The sequence below is a fragment of the Neovison vison genome, chromosome 13, assembly GCF_020171115.1.
Source record: "Neovison vison isolate M4711 chromosome 13, ASM_NN_V1, whole genome shotgun sequence".
NCBI lineage: Eukaryota > Metazoa > Chordata > Mammalia > Carnivora > Mustelidae > Neogale > Neogale vison.
Window position 1 is genome coordinate 76,918,645 of NC_058103.1, and position 20,808 is coordinate 76,939,452.

The 20,808-nt window shown below is 43.6% G+C and overlaps 1 protein-coding gene across 1 annotated transcript in view; it reads right to left on the bottom strand.

Moving 5' to 3' along the window:
• Positions 1-10,076: 10,076 nt before the first annotated feature.
• The window catches only part of GLDN (gliomedin), a 61,958-nt gene continuing 51,226 nt past the window's right edge, over positions 10,077-20,808 (bottom strand). The window contains exons 6-10 of the mRNA XM_044231186.1: positions 20,445-20,573; positions 18,004-18,087; positions 17,788-17,913; positions 16,484-16,634; positions 10,077-13,922 (exon numbers count right to left, since the gene is read on the bottom strand). Coding sequence (XP_044087121.1) covers positions 13,454-13,922; positions 16,484-16,634; positions 17,788-17,913; positions 18,004-18,087; positions 20,445-20,573 — 959 coding nt within the window. The 3' untranslated portion in view covers positions 10,077-13,453. The remainder of the gene's footprint in view (positions 13,923-16,483; positions 16,635-17,787; positions 17,914-18,003; positions 18,088-20,444; positions 20,574-20,808) is intronic.

Here is a 20,808-nt window from a genome sequence, read left to right on the forward strand (position 1 = left end):
AAGGAAATTAAAGGCATCCAAATCGGCAAAGAAGAAGTCAAATTATCACTCTTCGCAGATGATGTGATACTCTATGTGGAAAACCCAAAAGACTCCACTCCAAAACTGCTAGAACTGATACAGAAATTCAGTAAAGTGTCAGGATATAAGATCAATGCACAGAAATCAGTTGCATTTCTCTACACCAACAACAAGAGAGAAGAAAGAGAAATTAAGGAAAGTCAATTCCATTTACAATTGCACCCAAAACCATAAGATACCTAGAAATAAACCTAACCAAAGAGGCTAAGAATCTATACTCAGAACACTATAAAGTACTATGAAAGAAATTGAGGAAGACACAAAGAAATGGAAAAATGTTCCATGCTCCTGGATTGGAAGAACAAATATTGTGAAAATGTCTATGCTACCTAAAGCAATCTACACATTTAATGCAATTCCTATCAAAGTACCATCCATGTTTTTCAAAGAAATGGAACAAATAATTTAAAAATTTATATGGAATCAGAAAAGACCTCGAATAGCCAAAGGGATATTGAAAAAGAAAGCCAAAGTTGGTGGCATCACAATTCCGGACTTCAAGCTTTATTACAAAGCTGTCATCATCAAGACAGCATGGTACTGGCACAAAAACAGATACATAGACCAATGGAACAGAATAGAGAGCCCAGAAATAGACCCTCAACTCTATGGTCAACTAATCTTCGACAAAGCAGGAAAGAATGTCCAATGGAAAAAAGACAGCCTCTTCAATAAATGGTGTTGTGAAAATTGGACAGCCACGTGCAGAAAAATGAAATTGGACCATTTCCTTACACCACACACAAAAATAGATTCAAAATGGATTAAGGACCTCAATGTGAGAAAGGAATCCATCAAAATCCTTGAGGAGAACACAGGCAGCAACCTCTTCGACCTCAGCTGCAGCAACATCTTCCTAGGAACATCGCCAAGGGAAGCAAAGGCAAAAATGAACTTTTGGGATTTCATCAAAATCAAAATCTTTTGCACAGCAAAGGAAACAGTTAACAAAACCAAAAGACAACTGACAGAATGGGAGAAGATGGGGCGCCTGGGTGGCTCAGTGGGTTAAGCCACTGCCTTCGGCTCAGGTCATGATCTCAGGGTGTTGGGATCGAGTCCCGCATCGGGCTCTCTGCTCAGCAGGGAGCCTGCTTCTCTCTCTCTCTGCCTGCCTCTCCATCTACTTGTGATTTCTCTCTGTCAAAAAAAAAAAAAAAAAAAAAAAAAGAATGGGAGAAGATATTTGCAAACGACATATCAGATAAAGGACTAGTGTCCAAAATCTATAAAGAACTTAACAAACTCAACACCCAAAGAACAAATAATCCAATCAAGAAATGGGCAGAGGACATGAACAGACGTTTCTGCAAAGAAGACATCCAGATGGCCAACAGACACATGAAAAAGTGCTCCATATCACTCGGCATCAGGGAAATACAAATCAAAACCACAATGAGATATCACCTCACACCAGTCAGAATGGCTAAAATCAACAAGTCAGGAAATGACAGATGCTGGCGAGGATGCGGAGAAAAGGGAACCCTCCTACACTGTTGGTGGGAATGCAAGCTGGTGCAACCACTCTGGAAAACAGTATGGAGGTTCCTCAAAATGTTGAAAATAGAACTGCCCTATGACCCAGCAATTGCACTACTGGGTATTTACCCTAAAGATACAAACGTAGTGATCCAAAGGGGCACGTGCACCCGAATGTTTATAGCAGCAATGTCCACAATAGCCAAACTATGGAAAGAACCTAGATGTTCATCAACAGATGAATGGATAAAGATGTGGTATATATACACAATGGAATACTCTGCAGCCATCAAAAGAAATGAAATCTTGCCATTTGCGACAACATGGATGGAACTAGAGCATATCATGCTTAGCAAAATAAGTCAAGCAGAGAAAGACAACTATCATATGATCTCCCTGATATGAGGAAGTGGTGATGCAACATGGGGGCTTAAGTGGGTAGGAGAAGAATCCATGAAACAAGATGGAATAGGGAGGGAGACAAACCATAAGTGACTCTTAATCTCACGAAACAAACTGTGGGTTGCTGGGGGGAGGGGGGTTGGGAGAAGGGGGGTAAGGTTATGGACATTGGGGAGGGTATGTCCTTTTGGCTAAATTGGAAGGGGAGGTGAACCATGAGAGACTATGGACTCTGAAAAACAATCTGAGGGGTTTGAAGTGGCGGGGGGCGGGTGGGAGGTTGGGGTACCAGGTGGTGGGTATTATAGAGGGCACAGCTTGCATGGAGCACTGGGTGTGGTGAAAAAATAATGAATACTGTTTTTCTGAAAATAAATAAATTGGAAAAAAAAACACATTGAGATACCACCTTGCACCAGTTAGAATGGCCAAAATTAACAAGACAGTAAACAACATGTATTGGAGAGGATATGGAGAAAGGGCAACCCTCTTACACTGTTGGTGGGAATGCAGGTTGGTGCAGCCACTTTGGAAAACAGTGTAGAGATTCCTTAAGAAATTAAAAATAGAGCTACCATATGACCTTGCAATTGCACTACTGGGTATTTACCCCAAAGATACTGATGTAGTGAAAAGAAGGGCCATCTGTACCACAATGTTCATAGCAGCAATGGTCACAGTCACCAAACTGTGGAAAGAACCAAGATGCCCTTCAATGGATGAATGGATAAAGAAGATATGATTTATATATACAATGGAGTATTATGCCTCCATCAGAAAGGATGAATACCCAACTTTTCCATCAACATGAACAGGACTGGAGGAGATTATGCTGAGTGAAATAAGTAAAGCAGAGAGAGTCAATTATCACATGGTTTCACTTACTTGTGGAGCATAGGGAATAGCATGGAAGACATTGGGAGATGGAGAGGAGAAGTGAGTTGGGGGAAATCAGAAAGGGAGACAAACCATGAGAGACTGTGGACTCTGAGAAACAAACGGTTTTGGAGGGGAGGGGGGTACAGAGTTGGATGAGCTTGGTGGTGGTTATTATGGACAGCACATATTGCATGGAGCACTGGGTGTGGTGCATAAAAAATGAATTCTGTAACACTGAAAAGAAATTAAAAAAAAAAAGAACAAGAACCATATGATGCTCTCAACAGATGCTAAAAAAGAATTTGACAAAATACAGTATTCTTTCTTAACCAAAACTCTTCACAGTGTAGGGATAGAGGGTACATACCTCAATATCATCAAAGCCATCTAGGAAAAATCCACAGCAAATAACATTCTCAATGGGGAAAAACTGAGAGCTTTTCCCCTCAGGTCAGAAACACAGCAAGGCTGTCCACTATCACCACTACTATTCATCATAGTACTAGAAGTCCTGGCCACAGCAATCAGAAAACAAAAAGAAATAAAATGCATCCAAATCAGCAAAGAAGTCAAACTCTCACTCTTTGCAGAGCATAGGATACTTTATATGGAAAACCCAAAAGACTCCCCTCCGAAACTGCTCAAACTCATACAGGAATTCAATGAAGTGTCAGGATATACAATCAATGCACAAAAATCAGTTGCATTTCTATATACCAACAGCAATACAGAAGAAAGTGAAATTAAGGAGTTGATTCCATTTACAACAGCACCCAAAAATAGAAGATACTTAGGAATAAATCTAACCAAAGGGGCAAAGAATCTGTACTCAGAGCACTATAAAGTACTCATGAAAGAAACCGAGGAAGACACAAAGAAATGGAAAAACGTTCCATGCTCATGGATTGGAAGAACAAACATTGTGAAAATGTCTACACCACCTAGAGCAATCTACACATTTAATGCAATCCCTATCAAAATACCATCAACTTTTTTCAAAGAAATGGAAGAAATCACCCTAAAATTTATATGGAACCAGAAAAGATCTCAAACAGCTAGAGCAATGTTGAAAAAGAAAAACCAAAGCTGGCAGCATTACATGTAAAGCTCTATTACAAAGCTATACTCATCAGGACAATATGGTACTGGCACAAAAATAGACACATAGATCAATGGATCAGAACAGATAGCCCAGAAATGGACCCTCAACTCTATGGTCAACTAAACCTTCGACAAAGCAGGAAAGAATGTCCAACAATCTCTTCAACAAATGGTGTTGGGAAAATTGGACAGCCACATGCAGAAGAATGAAACTGGACCATTTCCTTACACCACACACAAAAATAGACTCAAAATGGATGAAAGACCCCAATGTGAGACAGGAATCCATCCAAATCCTTGAGGAGAACACAGACAGCAATGTGTTCGACCTCAGCTGCCCCAGTGTCTTCCTAGAAACACCGTCAAAGGCAAGGGAGGCAAGGGCAAAAATGAACTATTGGGACTTCATCAAGATAAAAAACTTCTGCACAGCAAAGGAAATTGCAAAACCAAAAGACAACTGACAGAAGGGAGAAGCTATTTGCAAATGACTTATCAGGTAAAGAGCTAGTATCCCAAATCTATAAAGAACTTATCAAACTCAAAACCCAAGGAACAAACAATCCAGTTAAGAAATGGCCAGAAGAGCAGACATTTCTGCAAAGTAGACATGCAAATGGCCAACAGACACATGAAAAAGTGCTCCACATCACTCGCCATCAGGGAAATACAAATCTAAACCACAGTGAGATACCACCTCACACAAGTCAAAACGGCTAAAATTAACCAGTCAGGAAAGCACAGGTATTAGAGAGGATGTGGAGAAAGAGGAACCCTCCTATACTGTTGGTGGGAATGCAAGCTGGTGCAGCCATGCTGGAAGACAGTATAGAGGTTCCTCAAAAAGTCAAAAATAGAGCTACCCTATCCCAGCAATCACACTATTGGTTTTTTACCCCAAAGATACAAATGTAGTAATCCAAAGGGGTACATGCACCTGAATGTTTATAGCAACAATGTCCACAGGAGCCAAACTATGCAAAGAACTTAGATGTCCATCAACAAATGAATGGATAAAGATGTGATACACACACACACACACACACACACACACTGGAATACTATGTAGTCATCAAAAGAAATAACATTTTGGTATTTCCAACGACATGGATAGAACTGGAGGGTATTATGTTAAGCAAAAAAGTCAATCAGAGAAAGACAATTATTATATGATCTCTTTGATGTGAGAATTTGAGAGGTAGAGTGGGGAGTCAGGAGGGGCAGGGAGGGAAACAATGAAACAAGATAAGATCAGGAGGGAAACAAACCATAAGAAACTCTTAATCTCAAGAAACAAATTTTGGGTTGTTGGGGGGTGGAGGGGCTAGGGTGGCTGGGTTATGGACACTGGGGAGGGCATGTGCTATAGTGAGTGCTGTGAATTGTGTAAGACTGATGATTCACAGACCTGTTCCCTTGAAGCAAATAATACATTATATGTTAATTTTTGTTAAAGTGAGGGAATGGAGAAACACTTATCGTGCAAATGAAAGTGAAAAGAAAGCTGGAGTAACAATACTTTTATCAGACAAAATAGACTTTCAAATGAAGACTGGAATAAGAGACAAAAAAGGGCGTTATATAATAACAAAGAGGAAAATCCAAGAAGAAGACATAATAATTGTAAATATTTATGCACCTAACATGGGAGCACATAATACATAAATCAGTTAATAATAAACATAAAGAAACTAATTGATAGTAATATAATAATAGTAGGGGCCTATAACACGCAACTTATATCAATGGACAGATCATCCAAGCAGAAAATAAGGAAACTGTCTTTGAATGAGACATGGAACCGGATGGACTTAACAGACATATTCAGAACATTCCATCTTAAAACAGCAGAATACACATACTTTTCAAATGCACATGGAATATTCTCCAGAATAGATCTCATCGTAGGCCATAAAATAAGTCTCAACAAATTCAAGAAGATCAAATATTAGTGGTTAAATAATGGGCTATTAAACAATGAATGGGTCAACTAAGAAATTCAAGAGGAAATAAAAAATTCATGGAGACAAATGAAAATGAAAACACAAAAGTCCAAAATCTTTGGGATGTAACAAAAGCTGTTCTGAGAGGGAAGCTTATAGCAATACAGGCCTAAGTCAAAATGCAAGAAAAATCTCAAACAATCTCACCTTATACTTATATGGGCTGGGAAAAGTAGAATAAACAAAACCCAAAGCCAGCAGAAAGAAGACAATAATGAAGCTTAGAGCATAAATAAGTGATAAAAAAAAAATAGATCAATGAAACCAGGACCTGGTTCTTTGAAAGGATCAACAAAATAGCTAAATCTTTAGCTGGAAAAACAAGAAGAAAAGAAAAAGGAAAGGAAAGGAAAGGAAAAACCAGAGGAGAGAGAGGAGGGGAGGAGAGGGGAGGGGAGGGAGAAGAAGGGAAGGGAAGAGGAGAGGAGAGGAAAAGGAAAGAGAAGCGAGGAAGGGAGAGAGGGGCAAAGGGGCAAAGGCGGAAAGGGACAAAGGAGGAATGGGGGAAAGGAAAGGAGGAAGTAAGGAAGAAAGAATGAAAGAAAGAGAAATAGAGAGAGAAAAAGAAGGAAGGAAAGAGAAAGAGAGGGAGGCGGGGAGGAAAGAAGGAAGGAAGGAAGGAATGAAGGGATGAAAGGACCAAGGGACAAAAGGACCAAGGGACAAAAGGACCAAGGGATGAAAGGATGAAGAAAACTTGAACAAAATCATAAATGGCGGTGAAATAACAACCAATACCACAGAAATAAAAAAGACTACAAGAGAATATTATGAGCAATTATATGCCAACAAATTGGATAACCTAGAAGAAATGAATACATTCATAGAAACATCTAATCCACCAAAACTGAAGCAGGAAGAAATATAAAATTTGAACAAATTACCAGTAACGAAGTTGAATCAGTAATCAAAAAATTCCAAAACAAAAATCCAGGACCAGATGTCTTCACAGGTGAATTCTACCAAATAATTTTTAAAAACTTAATACGTATTCTCAAACTATTTCAAAAAATATAAGAGGAAGGAAAGCTTCCAAATTCATTATGTAAGGCCAGCACTACCCTGATGCCAAAACCAGATAAGGACACTACAAATAAAGAGAACTACAGGCCAGTATCACTGAAGAACATAAATCCAAAAATCCTCAAGAAAATATTGACAAACTAAATCCAACAATACATTAAAGAAATCATTCACCATGATCTATTGGGATTTATTTCTGGAAAGCAAAGTGGGCTTAATATTCATAAATCAATCAATGTGATACCTCACATGGGTAAAAACCATGTGATCATTTCAGTATATGCAAAAAAAAGTATTTGACAATGTATAACATCCACTCAGGATGAAAATCTTCAACAAAGTAGGTTTAGAGGGAATATAGTAAAGGTTATATATGAAAAACCCAGAGCTAACATACTCAATGGTAAAAATCTGAAAGCCTTTCCCCTAAGATTGGGAAGAAGACAAAGATGTGCACTCTCACTACTTTTATTCAACATAATACTGGAAATTCTAGTCACAGCAGTCAGACAGCAAAAAGAAATAAAAGGTATCCAAGTCAGCAAGGAGAAAATAAAATATCCACTCTTCTCAGATGACATGATCCTATAGGTAGAAAACCCTAAAGACTCTACCAAAAAACCAATGGAACTGATCCATGAATTCAGTAAGGTCAAAGGATACAAAATCAATATACAGCAATCTGTTGCATTTCTATATACTAATAAAGAAGTAGCAGAAATAGAAATCAAGAAAATAATCCCATTTACAACTACACTAAAAATAATAAAATACCTAGGAATAAACTTAACCAAGGAGCTTAGAGATCTGTACACTGAACACTATACAACCCCGATGTAAGAAATTGAAGATGACACAAACAAATGGAGAGCTAGTTCATGCTCATGGATTGGGAGCACAGATATTATTAAAACATCTATACTACGTAAAGCAATCTACACATTCAATGCAATCCCATTCAAAATAACACCAGCACTTTTCACAAAACTAGAACAATCCTAAAATTTGTATGGAATCGGGAAAGAACCCAAATAGCCAAACTAATCTTGAAAAAGAAGAACAAAGCAAGAGGCATCACAATTCCCAACTTCAAGCCATATTACAAAATATAATCATTGAGACAGGGTGGTACTGGTACAAAAACAGACACATAGGTCAATGGAACAGGAACAGAATAAGGTATCCAGAAGTAAACCCATGATTATGTGGTCAACTAATCTTTGACCAAAAAGGAGCAACATCCAATGGAAAAAGAGACCTCCCTTCAATTTCCAAAATGGTGTTGGGAAAACTGGACAGCAATATGAAGAATGAAGATGGACTACTTTCTTACACCACATACAAAAGTAATCTCAAAATGGATGAAAGACCTAAATGTGAGATAGGAAACCATAAATTTGTAGAGGAGAACACAAGTGGCAACCTCTTTGACCTCAGGCGCAGCAACTTCTTCCTAGACTTGTCTTCAAAAGCAAGAGAAAAGTGGCAAAAATCAACTGTTGGGACTTCATTGAGAAAAACTTTTGGATGGTAAAGGAAACAGTCAACAAAACTAAACTAAATAGCAAGGAATGAGAGAAGGTATTTGCAAATGACATATATCAAGAGCTAGTATCCAAAAATCTATAAAGAATTCATCAAAGTCAACACCCCAAAAGTAATCCAGTTAAGAAATGGGCAGGAGACATGAACAGACATTTCTCCAAAGAAGACATACGAATGACCAACAGACACATGAAAAACTGCTCAACTCACCCATCATCAGGGAAATACAAATCAAAACCACAACGAGATTATCTCCTCACACCAGGCAGAATGGCTAAAATTAACAAGTCAGGAAACAACAGATGTCTGCGAGGATGCGGAGAAAGGGGAACCCTCCTACATTGTTGGTGGGAATGCAAGCTGGTGCAGTCACTCTGGAAAACAGCATGAATGTTCCTCAAAAAGTTGGAAATAAAGCTACCGTACGACCCAGTAATTGCACTTCTAGATATTTAGCCAAAGGATACAAAAATACTGACTCAAAGGGGCACATACACTCCAGTGTTTATAGCAGCAATGTCCCCAATAGCCCAACTATGGGAAACAGCCCAAATGTCCATCAACTGATGAATGGAGATGTGATATATACATACACAGAATATTTCACCCATCAGAAAGAATGAAATCTTGCCATTTACAAGGTCATGGATGGAACTAGAGTGTATTATGTTAAGCAAATTAAGTCAGAGAAAGACAATTATCATATGAATTCACTCATATGTGGAATTTAAGAAACAAAACAGATGAACATAGGGGAAGGAAAGGAAAAAAATAGAATGAAATACAAACAGAGAGGAAGGCAAACCATAAGAGACTCTTAACTCTAGGAAACAAACTGAGGGTTGCAGGAGGAGAAGTAGTGGGGTGGATGGGGTAATGGGGTGATGGACATTAAGGAGGGCACATGATGTAAAGAACACTGGGTGTTTTATGTAAGGCATGAATCACTAAATTCTACCCTTGAAACCAATACTGTATTCTATGTAACTAACTTGAATTTAAATTTTAAAAAATGAAGTGGCAAGACTACTATTTTTTAATAGGCTTTTCTTTCTTTTTGCTTTGTAATATTTTATTTACAAAAGTTATCATCAGTGCATGCATGGCCTACCCAGTAACACAGAGGTTAGAAAGCAGAGATTAGAAAGAACTTTACGGGTCACAGCAATAGGGTCTCAAGCAGTATTTTTTTTTTTCCCCGTGGGCCAGTTTTACTGTAAATTTGTTGTAGAACTAAGAACGCTTTTTTGTTTAGCGCTGGTATGGAGCGTTAACTACCTAATCGAACAGGCCAGTAGGCAGAAACCAGGATGCCATGATCCTGACCCATCTCTGCAGCCCCTGACTCAGGGTGTGAGAACCACAGGGTCACTCTGATTCTCCGCAGGGATGAATTATGAAAGGAACAACAGTAATTTCTTAAGAATTGTACAATTTTCATAGCATTTCTCATTTCACATAGAAAAATTCAAGGAAGTGGGAACACTGTTACACATTTCACAGATGAACCAGAGGCGCTGAGAAGTGAAGATATCTGCCCCAATTCACACACAGTCAGTTTGGTTTTTTTTTAAATCTGTCCTTTTTTATTTTTAGGCCAAGAGGTGATGTCCTTTTCAAGTGGCTTTGCCTATGCCAATAAAGTAGCAGATCTCCACTGCATTTATCTGCTTCTGGTTCTAGTGACTAGTTTTACATTATGGTTTTACACTGCTTTCATGATTCCCTATAGAAAACACACAGTCCATGACCTTTCAGTTTTCGGAAGGAGTTAGCAAATTGCAAGAGTTTCACCAGGACCAACCAGTGTCCCTCTTCCACAGATTGTTTTCGGTGGTTACTTTTCCTTTTAGATGTGATATGGGAATTAATGAGAGATAAATATGAGAATACACTTGTTTCAACATGTGATTGTATCCAGCAGTGATTATTTTATGGACTAACATTAAATAAATGACAACCAAAGAAGAGCCATTCACCATGATTTGTTTGTTGCTCAGAATGGTCCAGATCTGGAAACCACAGCCTTTTTTTTCCCCCCCAATAGCGCACCCACCAGGTTATGGCAGTGGGCTGAAAACTAAGAAGTCCCATCACGTGCTTCTTCAGATAGTCACGGCCCACATGTCCTCTTGCACTTGCAAAAGGACTCCTGACTCTCAAGGATCATAGGGTTTCATTAGATCCTTCACTTTGCAACCTTGAAGGTTAAAGGGCTGTGGGGGGTGGGGCGTGAAGACCAGAACACCTCATTTTAAAACTTTCACCCCAGAACAGTTTCTCTCTCCTAACACCTGTGCTTAGTGATACACAGAGACTCCGGCTGCCTGCAGAGCTTCAAACAGGACACATTATCGGTTTGAGAGAAAATGTTTTGAAATAGGGTCTGGCCTACAGCTGAGGTTGGGAGGATGGTGTTATTTACTTTCCAGGGAAAAGCTATCTACTTCAGATTAAAGAAGAATTAGAGCATTATCAGCTCTGATTCTGACATCAGAAGTACAGATATTTGGAAACTGCTTTAAAACAACTTTGATTATAAGTGACAGCGTGAACTTCTAAAGTGATATCTTGGTTTCAAAACATTAGATTTTATGTTCTAACAGTGAGCCCAAACCATTTTTTTTTTTAAATAAAGTAGTGCTTGCTGGCAAGAATGAGTAAAATCTTAATTTTCTAAGTTTTTCAAATCTTATAAAGTCTCTCCTCTGTAAAGACAAACTTTCAAGCATATTATAGCATTCCCCATTATACCTCGGTCAGACTCTGTTGTCCTGATACTACTCTGTCATAGAAAAAAAAAATCCCAAATGAGCTTTTCTAGCCATAAGTATAGGATTCTGTCCCCACAATTAAGGGAACCAGGATAGCTCAGATATCAAGATTGAGGTTTCTAAAAAATTTGTTCTAAAAGAATATGTGCTCATTCATTAACCTTTTTAGGTTGCTACCATATATACAATTAGCATTGTATATATTACTATTACCAATACCACTTTTACTATGGAGCTGTATTCATATTAAGGTCCCCTGTGTCCACATGGGGACACATGTATTTAAATGAAGAAGACTAGTATTCATTGGATGCATAAACATAAATCTTAAACATAAATCTGCAGAGTATTTTTTTTCAAAGCTATGCGGACATGACACAACCAATCCAATAGAAAAGTGGAGAAAAAGTTTCAAACACCGGCTGTTTTGAGAATACAACAATATCAAACATCTCCAGTAGCTGCCCAAGTGTTTTCAGGGTTAGGGGGATTTAAATATTCAAATCTCTATAGCTCTTAAGTTTCAAAATGCTTTTATTAATATGGTATAAAGCCACAACTCCCGGGCCTCCCAAATGAGAATTGGAAGTCACAGGGGAAAAACCCTCGAGCATATAGCTCTTCTCTCCCCCACACATGAGTTCAACAAAGACAAAGTGTTGAAAATCCCTAAGTCCCTTTCCTGGCCTTGGGACTCCAGTAACTTCCCAGATTCCTCTCTCCTCTTACCAGCCCTGCCTGGACCCCAGGCTGCAGAATGTTTGAAGAATGGATTTGGCAGAAAATACATGCTTAAGGGCATTCAGGTGCAAGTTATGCCGGATTTTTCCCCAGGGCACCCAAGGAGATTATTATTAGGGAAAGAACAGTTTACAAACTGCTTTTGGGGAGGGCCACTTCATTTTATGCTGTTCCCACCATTCGCCTCGACCAAACACTCAAACCGTATAACTTATTCCTTCTTAATGTGAAACGAAACAAAATATAACAAACGGCCCCTGGTGAATCAACCTTCCAACAGGCTCGCTTTATATCCTAGATCAGGGATCGGCAAATTTTTGCTGTAAAGGGCCAGCGGGTGTTTTAGGCTTTGCGGGCCCCTCCTCAACTTCTTTTGCAACGACTCAGTTCTGCTGAAGTAGTCACAAACTAGTCTACATAAGCAAATGCATGTGACTGCATTCCAGCACAACTTACAGAAACCGGCAGTGGGCACGCTTGGCCTCAGGGCCGTAGTCAGTCCGTCCACATTCTAGATAATAGCCACATACCGGGCCTCTCTGGAGAACTGCCAAGGGCGTCGTCCCACGGCTCTAGCCAGGTTCATGCCTACTTACACAATATTTAGTTCTCCCAGAGCAGAGGCATCGCTGTGGAAGCCGGGACGACCTGAGGAGTCAACGTTTATCCACACCTGCAAATCAGCATGCTCAGAGATGGATGGAAGCCCAGAAGGGCCTATTTCTGTTTTATTAGCAAACCCGAGCGTGTAGCCTGTGCCTGGCTTATTTGCTAATCCTGGAGGGACCAGCGGGAGCTGAGGATAATGATCATTGTGGTGCTGGGGTGGCAGGTGCAGAGGCAGAGAAAGGTAATAAATTACAAGCAATCTGGTTCCTCCGCACCCTGAAAGGGTCCAAGAGGCTTCCCTAGGCACTGAAAACAAGTCAGTACTCAGGAATTCTCCGCTCAAGTCACTAGGCTTAGAAACTCAGAGGTAAATTTGCTCAGCACGCGGCTAAATACCCGAAATCCAAAACCAAATGTATAACCGAAATCCAAAACCAAATGTATAACCGCTGGGAGGGCAGCAACGGCAAGAATCATGGAGTTTCCTACAGGTGGAGGAATTCTTGCCAATCATCTTCGCCAGGCCTTGCCTATTACCGGTCGGGAAAACAAGGCCTAACGAGGGAGGGGTAACTTGGCCAGCTAGTCTGTGGAGAAATCACCACATCTCAGCTTTTTTTGACTTCGTCTTTGCTATTTCCCCCTAAGGAATCTGAACTTAAAGGGGGTTCCCTGACCATATCAACACTCATGTCATGAGATTATGACAGCTAAGTACCTGGTTACCCTACAGACAAGATTTATGTTGGGATATAAATGATGCCAGAGAACATTTGAAAGTTACTGAGGGGAACAGGATGCCTCTCTTCACTGGTTTCATGTAGATGACAAAAACCGCACAGGATAAAGCATTAAATGGCCATCTTCCCACGAATATAAATGCTGGTCTCTCATATTATATGATAACATGGCAAGAACAGACTGGGAAGTTCTTAAATCAAAGTTAGCATTGATCTGTTTCCCTCCTAACAAATCAAAAGCAAATGTTACCCTCATGTCTTTGGTGTCTGTAACATAAAGGATCCCTCGGGCAATGAAGGCATTGCCGGCCTTGGTTTTGGGGTATGTGGTATTGATGTGTTGCCCCACAGAGAATGTCCTCTCATCCAATTGGGCGACGAGAATGCTCGAGCCATCCACACTTGAAGCGTAGATAATCCAAAGGCCCTTTTCATCCACAGCTAAATTGAAGTAAGTCTTGGAATTTGCAAAAAGGTATTTTCGATCAAAATACAGGGCATTTTCAAGCTTCAGAGTTTGGGATGTTTCTTTGCCAAAATCAAATCTGAAATGTATAAAAGGACAGATATGAGTCAGCATTTTTGAGGACAGTGGTAGCTTTGTTTGTGGCTATCCTCTATTAAATTGGGTGGAGCCTGGGACGCTGCATTTCTAAGTTCCAGGTCATGCCCATTCTACCGGTTGTGCCCATTCTACGCAGTCCTCTGCGCGTCAAGGATGTCAAGGATGGTGACACCGTCTGAGTGTCCACCTGCGAGCCACGTGACCCAGGGACATTCCTTACTCTCCTAATTCTCGGATGTTTGCTAATCTCCTGAAATGTCCTCTCCAAGATTCTTAGGCTTGCAGGAGGCCTTAAAAAATGAACTAGTCCAGTCTTTTCATTTTACAAATGAGAAAGGAGAAGTGACTGACCCGGGAACATCAGTAAGTAGCCAGAGTTTGAATTTAAGTTTTCTAACTGCAAGTTTGGGGGTTTTTCCTCTACCTCTGCTGGAGTTTTAAAAACAAACATGTCACAACAGTCTAAATGAAGCAGGAGGTCGTCGTCAGCTGGGAAGCGATGGAGCCAAGTCACTGCCGTGAAGGCAGTTTTCTCTTCAGGAAAGTGATGGGATAACTTGAGCTACAGCTCGGGGGGTCCCCCGCCCTCGGCTCCTGGAGGCTGATTTGGCAGACTCCACACCCAGACCTGATCAGAAACGTTGACTGTGATACAAAAAAAAAGTACCCTAACTCCAGGAACGAGAATTCGGGAACATTGGGCTAAAAGAAAAGAAGAACACAAGAGGGTGCCATTGAGCAGCAGAAGAAATGGGGACAGTGGGACTGTGCACAGAAGCCTCGCAAGCCGGAAGCCAATTAGGAGCCCCTGAAGTAAGCGCGAAAAGAAGCCAGAGGCAAGTGAGGGCTTGAGAAGAGCCTGCCTGCCCAGCTGAGCTCACGGTCTTCTCTGTCCTCCGAATGCCTGCAGTTCGGGACTGCCATTGCTCTGGTATTGGTGCCTGGTGGTGCGTTTCTTGAAGGGACTTGTCTCTCACAGGAGAAACGGGGTCTAGTTCCCCTGTGGCTGGAGGAGAGCAGGGCTGCAGGACAGACCTAAGCAGCGCATCACTCGGGCCAAGTTTCACGGTCATGATCCCAGGTCCTGGGATAGAGCCCCACGTCAGGCTCTCTGCTCAGCAGGGAGCCTGCTTCCTCCTCTCTCTCTGCCTCTCTCTCTGCCTGTCTCTCCTTGTGATCTCTGTCTGTCAAATAAATAAATAAATTCTTTAAAAAAAAAAAAAAAAAAGAAACCACTCTTTCTTGGAGTGGCCGATTCTCTCTCTGGGGCTCATTCACCCCGGAGCTCCCTCACCATGCTCGTTCCTATGGAAACACAGCCTGGGGGGTGGGCAATAAGAAGCTGTAGGATTACATGGGAGAAAGGGCCCCAAAAGGAGGGTGTCTGGGGGAGTCCTGGCTTCTAAACAGGAGGGGTTTGGTTGCCTTTTTCTGTTAGCACAAGACTATGCGAAAGAAGTAACCAAGGAGCTGTGGAAATGGTGGGGGAAGGGAGTGAGAGGCCAAGGAGGGTAGAATGCTTCCAGCCATAGCTCACAGGTGTCCCGCCCCCAGCCTAACCAACACTCCAATGCCAGCAAGGTTGTTGCAGCTGGGCCTCATGGGCGGGGGGGTGGGGGGGGTTATGAGGGTGAGAGAAGTGGGACCCAGTTTTCCCGCAGGTCCCCATCTCTTGTTTTGAATGACTCGGACCACGGCTTTCATAATACTGGGATTATTTCAGATAGGGCTGCCGCTGGACGGCTGCAGAGGTTCTGGTCCATCTTCTCATTTTTACTGAGGACCTGCAGACCCCAGGAGGTGGAGTCTTGTCCAAGGCCATGGAGTCAGTAGGCAAAGATGGAACCTGACTGAGTTCCCTGCTTTCTCGATTTGTCCAAGATGACCTGCTTCTGTCTCTAAAGACCAGAACTTGATGTCTTCTTAAGCCACAAAGACAGAATTTTAGCAATTCTTTTGGGGGAACCAGGAGGCCATGGCTCAGTCTACCCAGGTAGCCATCTCCCTTCCCCTTAGGAGAGCAAAGAGGAGGAGAGGGGGCCTGGCCAGGGCTCCATCAGGATGACAGCTCAATCTGAACACAAAGATTCCCTGAGTTTGCACTGTGTTCAGTCTTTAGTCTTCAATGATCTGAGCTATGACATGAAATTCTCACACCGCAAGTTTTTCAGAATACAACCGACTTCGAGGTGTGACGCCTTCCTGACAGGGGAGTGCTAGATTCTGCCTGCCTCGTTTTTCCAGGGCTAAGAGAGCTACAGCCCTTATCACTCCAGATCTACTTCTCTCTGGCTCTGACCTTACTCTTGATGTCTCCACCAGCAATACGGCAGATCCCAGGCTGGGGGTGGGTCATGGGGCTCCCTCACTGTGTCCTGTGGTTCATTCAGTTAGCAAACCCTGACTGACCCGTATGTGGAAGCTCTGGGGACAGAAAGATGAGGGAACCATCTACGCCTAAGTAGCTCCCGGATCAGTGAGACATCGCATAGGTGCTATCTGGGATGCGTGAGCAGGGCAGCTTTGGCCCGGGTGACTCACCTCACTATGGTGTTGGAACCTCCTTTGTGGTAGTAGAGAGAGTTGTTGTGAACAGCATGCCCGCAGCCATGGAAATAATACGGCAGCTGCACGAGTGCGTAACTGCCATTTAGCAGTGATGGTTGGTCTTTGAATTCCTTCACCCTGATGCCTGCAGGGGAGAAGCCAGGGAAAGGCATGGGAGGGAGCAGGGGGATGACGTTAAAAGGATGTAAGTTGAGGGCTGCCTGGGTGGCTCAGTGGGTTAAGCCTCTGCCTTCAGCTCAGGTCATGATCTCAGGGCCCTAGGATCAAGTCCCACATCGGGCTCTCTGCTGGGCAGGGAGCCTGCTTCCTCCTCTCTCTCTCTTTCTGCTTGCCTTTCTGTCTACTTGTGATCTCTCTCTGTCAAATAAATAAAATCTTAAAAAAAAAAAAAGGACGTAAGTAAGTCGAGAATGAGGTGTCTAGCAAGGGTCCATGTCCAGGTTGGAGTCTCAGACTCCCAGACTCAAGGCCAATTCTCTTCTCTTGTTTCCTGAACCGTCCTTCCATGGCAGAAGCCACAGAGTTGCCTTTGCTCCTCCAGGACCCCTCTAGACTATTTATAAAGTCTTTTATGAGACCCTTAGAGGCCTGGACCGGCAACAACGAAATCTTGGCCCTCGTGTAATCCCCTCTGCCTGCTCCTGCCCCTGCTGAGTGTTCCTCCTTCCTTCTGAGCCACAGAGTCCTTCCCAGCTGGTAACCTGGGCTGTCACAGAGCCCTGAGGAAATGAAGTCGGGTCTCAGCCATCGCTCTGATCAGTGAGGATGGCCAGACCCTTTCTGGAACGAGGCTCCTGCTACCGCTGATGGTGGTCCCTGAGCTGTCCCTCCAGGGCCGCGCAACTGGGGTCATGCTTGGAGGCAAGAGGGTACCTCACCCTCTCCCCTGGGCTGTCCGGCAGAGCTCTCAGAAAGATGGCCACGAGTGCTCTCCTTAAAGAAAGACAGACAGCGCGCAAGAATTTGTCTCTAACATTTCTTCCACATTATGATTTTGGGCTTGATAAGGCTGTCATCATAAGGCTATTTGTTTCTTTCTAGATATTTCACCTAAAACTGAATAAGTGACATTGGGAGCACCCTGGGACCTGACCTGCAAGGCTTGTCCCCAGTGGGCTCAACTGAGACAAGTGTGCCACCCACTCACTTGTGCTTTGGAAAACAAAGATCCTCTGTGTGACCCTAATCAGGAGGGGGTTCAGATACACAGACGTAGAATGAACCCGATGAAAGGCCCAAGCCCCACACAGATCGGGCTCCTCACCAAGGGAAGTTACCTGAGAAATGTTCTGTCACCCAGATCCTCTCATCACTCTTGTTTGCAGACTCTCTTATCCACGTCCCAAATGTCTCTCTAACTTTCAGTACTTGTGTTGGACTCCCGATGGAAGCGATCACAGATTCTACCAAAGGGAGAGAAAGAAAAATCACTCATCGTGACTTGAAGGCATCCAGCTTCTGAATTTCAAAACAAGATGCTCTGCTTCACGTACCTGCTGGCGGAGAATGGTGATCCCCGGCCTTCTCATCAGCCTTTCCAACCAACGTACCATCGTTCGGTGTGGCACACGTCTCACCTACAACAACAATGACAATTGTCAGAGCAAATGCAGGTGGCACAGGGAGAGTCATGTAACTTTATTACTGGTGCTTTCCCCACTTCGCCCCAGGCTCTAGTCCTACAAGCCTCCCTTACAATAAGCGCACCGAGTTTTTTAGTTGCTTGCTTTTAAGCAACAAGTCAAATACTTCCAATTCCCCACCACCAGCCCCTGGCATCCCCACCCTCTGCTGGGGGAGTTCCCAACAACTATCCATCATCACAGTTGCTAAAAAAATGCAATCCCAAGAGGGTGTCAGTCAAAGGGGAAAAGTGGCCTATTCAAGCCCTCAGCACTCTGGGGTTGGGGGAGCGGAGAGCCATACTGATGCTTCTTGGCTGCTCTGGCCTGGTGGTATCACTATCACGGATTGCATTTTCCTGGAAGGATTTACACTTTTAGGGAAACTGACAGGGCCTCATGATAGTGGTGGCCCCCTTTACCTTGTCTTCCTGGACAGCCAAAGGGAGGAGCCACAGAGGGAGAAGGACCCCAGAGATGTTTGAGCTCTCCTCCACCATTTCCTACCCCTGTTGGCTTGAAGGTCTACGGGACATGGGTCCTCAACAGGTGCCTCATTCACAGCTGGTTTGAGGCCATACCTGAACTAGAAGCCTTCCTACCTGGGTTGTAATTGTTCCCTTTAAGAGATGGGCTTAATTCAGACCTTTGGTGAAGAGGTGTCCCAGGCTGGCAGAAGCAGGACAAAAGGGAGGAAGGTGGCCAGGATGAAGACAGAGCGAGTGGACTGGCTGGGGAGAAGGACCTGACCTGGGGCAGGTGGGGACAAATAAAGCTTTCTGGAGTTCAGCCCACTTGCCTAGAACAATTCTGAGGGGTTCAAATCACCTTTTAGTTAGGTGCTGAGGGCACCTCCATTGTTCCAATGGAAGCTCACAGAATAATCTAGAGAGGTTTCTTTATCAGTAAAATAAAGGGCAGGGCCCCCTGTACTCTAAGCTTCTTTCTAGCAGGATGAGCCTGTGTTTCCCTGAAGTCTTCCTGTCCCCTGATGAGAGCAGTCTTGGGAACAGTGTGATGACTCCTGCTGCCTCGGAGTTTCATCTGGAGTTTCTGTTCAGGAACGTGGGTTTTGCCCAGGAAAGGGACAGAGAGACCCTCCTGTTCTTAGTCTGAAGAAAAGGCTCTCATTAATTCATGTTGTACTAACATGGTTCTAAAGCTGTGGGGGCAGGAGGGGGCTTAAAGAAATGGAATTGGAGGAGGAGAGAAGGCCAAGTTCAGATGCACGATGCCTGGCAGCCAAAGACTCCTTTCTAGGAGGCAGAGTGGAAGACCACAGCCTCTCATTTAAGCAGTTTTCACAACACTGTGGCCTAGACCCTGCTGACCAGCCTCTCAGTAGGCAGGCGAGGCAGGGGCGGCTGCTTCTCCTCGCATCCCTGTCCTGGCTGACACAGCCTGTGGCAAATGCTCAGGTCAGAACCCCCCTTCTCCCAGACGAAGGTTCCTGCTCAGCTCATTCTCCAAGGGCAGCTGAACAAAGAATTGATGCTCACAGAGAGGGTGATGCTGAATGGCAGTGAAGGCCTCTTGGAGGGGGAAGTTCTAGCCTCACCTTGGAAGTATTTTTCATTAACATGGCCCTTCATTTATAATTAGCTTTCAGTCCCGTGGCCACCTCTGGAACTGACTGACCCATGGGCAAGTCCTCTTGGCCTTCCAGAGATCAGGTGTCCTTTGCCCTTGGTTGGCTTAGTCCCAAAGTGTGACTTTCCAGCTCTGAAAGGAAGAAGCTCTCAGAGCAGAGCTTTAGAGCCCAGCAGATGTGAGTCCCAGCTCTGTCACTTACTGAGTGATCTTGGGCAAGCTACACAGCTCTTGGGCATTTCAGTTTGGGATCTCTAAGTTGGTGGCAGTACCGACTGGTGTATCATGTCATTGCTATAAGCCTCTAGCGAGCTAAGCACTTAGCACTGTGGTCAGCATGCGAAGCAGAGGGGCGGAGAGGACAGAACTGGAGAACCATGGGAAGGTAACCAAACTGAAACCCCGCCTCGTCTCCCCAACATAAGCCAATCCCTTCATGCTCCCAGAGCGAATGGCTTGGTTTGGCAAGGAAGAGGAATAGTCTGGGGATAAACGAGGGGAGGGTGAGCAGGGGAGGTTGTGGGGGGCCCAATTCTAAACCTGCTACAAGTTCTCACCCCAAGGGCAAAGCGCCAAAGTAGCCCACCAGCCTGGTGCACAGGGGAGCTCTTGCTTTAGGCAAAGCCTCTGTTTAAGAAATCTGGTTGCAGAGCCTGGGTGAAGCCTGAGCGTTTGGGATCATTAGCCAAAGAGTTGGGTTCCCTGGGGCAGGGGCTAGTGACCTGCACACTGGCCATTGAACATGTTTGGCTGCCGAGGGCCTTTAGCTCTTCTGCTTCCAGGTGGTCCTGGGGGACCTGGAGGGCCCGGGGGTCCAGGGGGTCCAGGTGGGCCTTGGTCGCCTTTAGCACCTGGAGAGAGAAGCGGGGTGGGGAGAGAGTTTGATTCAAGAGCCATAAACAGAGATGGGTTTCTCCCAGGGGAAAGGAGAACAAGCAGCCCCAGGGAGGATGGCCGAGTGCCCCCTTCCTGGACATAACTGCATTCTAGAACTTGTCCATGCAAAGTTGAGAAAGCAGCCATAGAAGATGCTGAGTTCCACCTCTGTGCCAGGAACTGTGCTAAGAACTTTGTAAATCTCCTCTC